Source organism: Myotis davidii, unplaced genomic scaffold (assembly GCF_000327345.1).
Source record: "Myotis davidii unplaced genomic scaffold, ASM32734v1 scaffold609, whole genome shotgun sequence".
Lineage (NCBI taxonomy): Eukaryota > Metazoa > Chordata > Mammalia > Chiroptera > Vespertilionidae > Myotis > Myotis davidii.
Window position 1 is genome coordinate 1,543,471 of NW_006300164.1, and position 1,531 is coordinate 1,545,001.

Here is a 1,531-nt window from a genome sequence, read left to right on the forward strand (position 1 = left end):
GCTCAACAGACGACGTCACAGCCACAAGCAGACACTACTCTGGGTGAGCCGCAAAGCAGCATGCAGAGCTCGCGACCGGGCGACCAGGCGCGCGCAACGTTAGTGCGGTGAGCAGCCAGCAGGCACGGCAGCGACTGCCATTAGTGTCCAGCACGGAACCAGGGTGGTGACACGCAAACTAAAGGCCACGTGGCGCCTTCCGACCGGTCACGGGCAAGCCTGGCTCCGCGACACGGAAGATGCAGCGTTCCTTCCCTTCCCTTCCCAGCGTGGCCCCAGGACAGCTGTCACGCTGCACTCGCCCAGCTGAGTGTGAACCTGCTTGTGCTTGAGCAGAAGAGGAATTCGTGCTTTCAGATGAGCACCACGTGGCGGCTACTGACCCGCTCACAGAGCGAGGCCACGCCCACACCACAAGGCCACGCCCAAGGCCAATGATTTGGAAAAAGCCAATTCAGGGCGTGCAGTTACAATCCCCCACTCCTGGCACGTTGGGGTCCACTCAATGGTCAGTGCATCTGCACGTGGACACTCGCCGAGACACTGGAAGAAAGGAACCCTGCATCCCAGTCATGTGGCGGCTGGGTGACACCGGGTGACGTTAGTGAGCCACCAGCACCGCGCCCTGAAGGAACACGAAGGGGACCCAGTAGAGCCCTGTGTTCAGTGAGAACCGCCAGCCACGGGTACCTGGTGGAAGTGCTGGCTCACTTCACGGGACAGTGAGCTCATTGAGCTACAGCGCGAAAGCTACAAAACAGCGAGGACAGACAGTCAAATGCGCCGCGCTCCAAGCCGGGGAGCAAGTCCCGACTTTACAAGCCACGAGAGCTCCCGTGGGAAGAGGCGAGGAGCCTCGCAGGCCGTTTTAACGCCCAGGTCTAGTTAAGACACATTAGTGGGGGGTCTGTCCGGGTCTCGGCCAGAGCCGCCGACCGCCGGACCCCGAGGAATGCAGCAATCGGCGTGCCAGGCTGCGGGCAGAGCTTGGGTTGTGACCTCAGACCCCTCCCAGGGACTCTGCTCACAACCGTGCGATGGCACTTAGGACACAGCAACTCTTCAAGTTGTGAAAGCGTTTCAACTGCCTGTTCTGCCCATTAACACTTATTTTCACAGGAAGAGACGCTGGGGCGCCCTTACCTCTCCCCCCTGGGGGCCGTCCACTGGGCAGGGGGCCAGTTCAGAAGCAGGGAGCGAGTTGGCCGGGCTCACAACCTGCCGGGAAGGACACGAAATGCAGCAACTACCAAGGTCAGTGAGCGAGCCTCCCGCAGGGGCGGGTGACATGGCGCCTTGCGTGGGTGCAGGCTACAGACTGCCCTGCTTCACGGAGGGCTCCTCGGAGAGGTGAAGCCAAGAACCCGCTGTGGTGCGCCGGCCATCACCGCCCCGCGCCCCACTGTGTGCCTGTGACCCGTGTGACCCGTACCCCATTTCTGAGAAGGAAACGAGCCTGGAAAAGTGACTCCCACGTCTCACACACTGACTAGCGGGGACCAGGGCTGAACCGGCTGATCCGACTTCAGAG

The 1,531-nt window shown here is 61.7% G+C and overlaps 1 protein-coding gene across 1 annotated transcript in view; it reads right to left on the reverse strand.

The window, feature by feature from the left end:
* SEC16A (SEC16 homolog A, endoplasmic reticulum export factor) overlaps window positions 1-1,531 on the reverse strand; it is a 51,984-nt gene that overhangs the window by 2,284 nt on the left and 48,169 nt on the right. Inside the window, 2 exon segments of the mRNA XM_015572359.1 lie at window positions 667-750; window positions 1,144-1,218. Coding sequence (XP_015427845.1) covers window positions 667-750; window positions 1,144-1,218 — 159 coding nt within the window.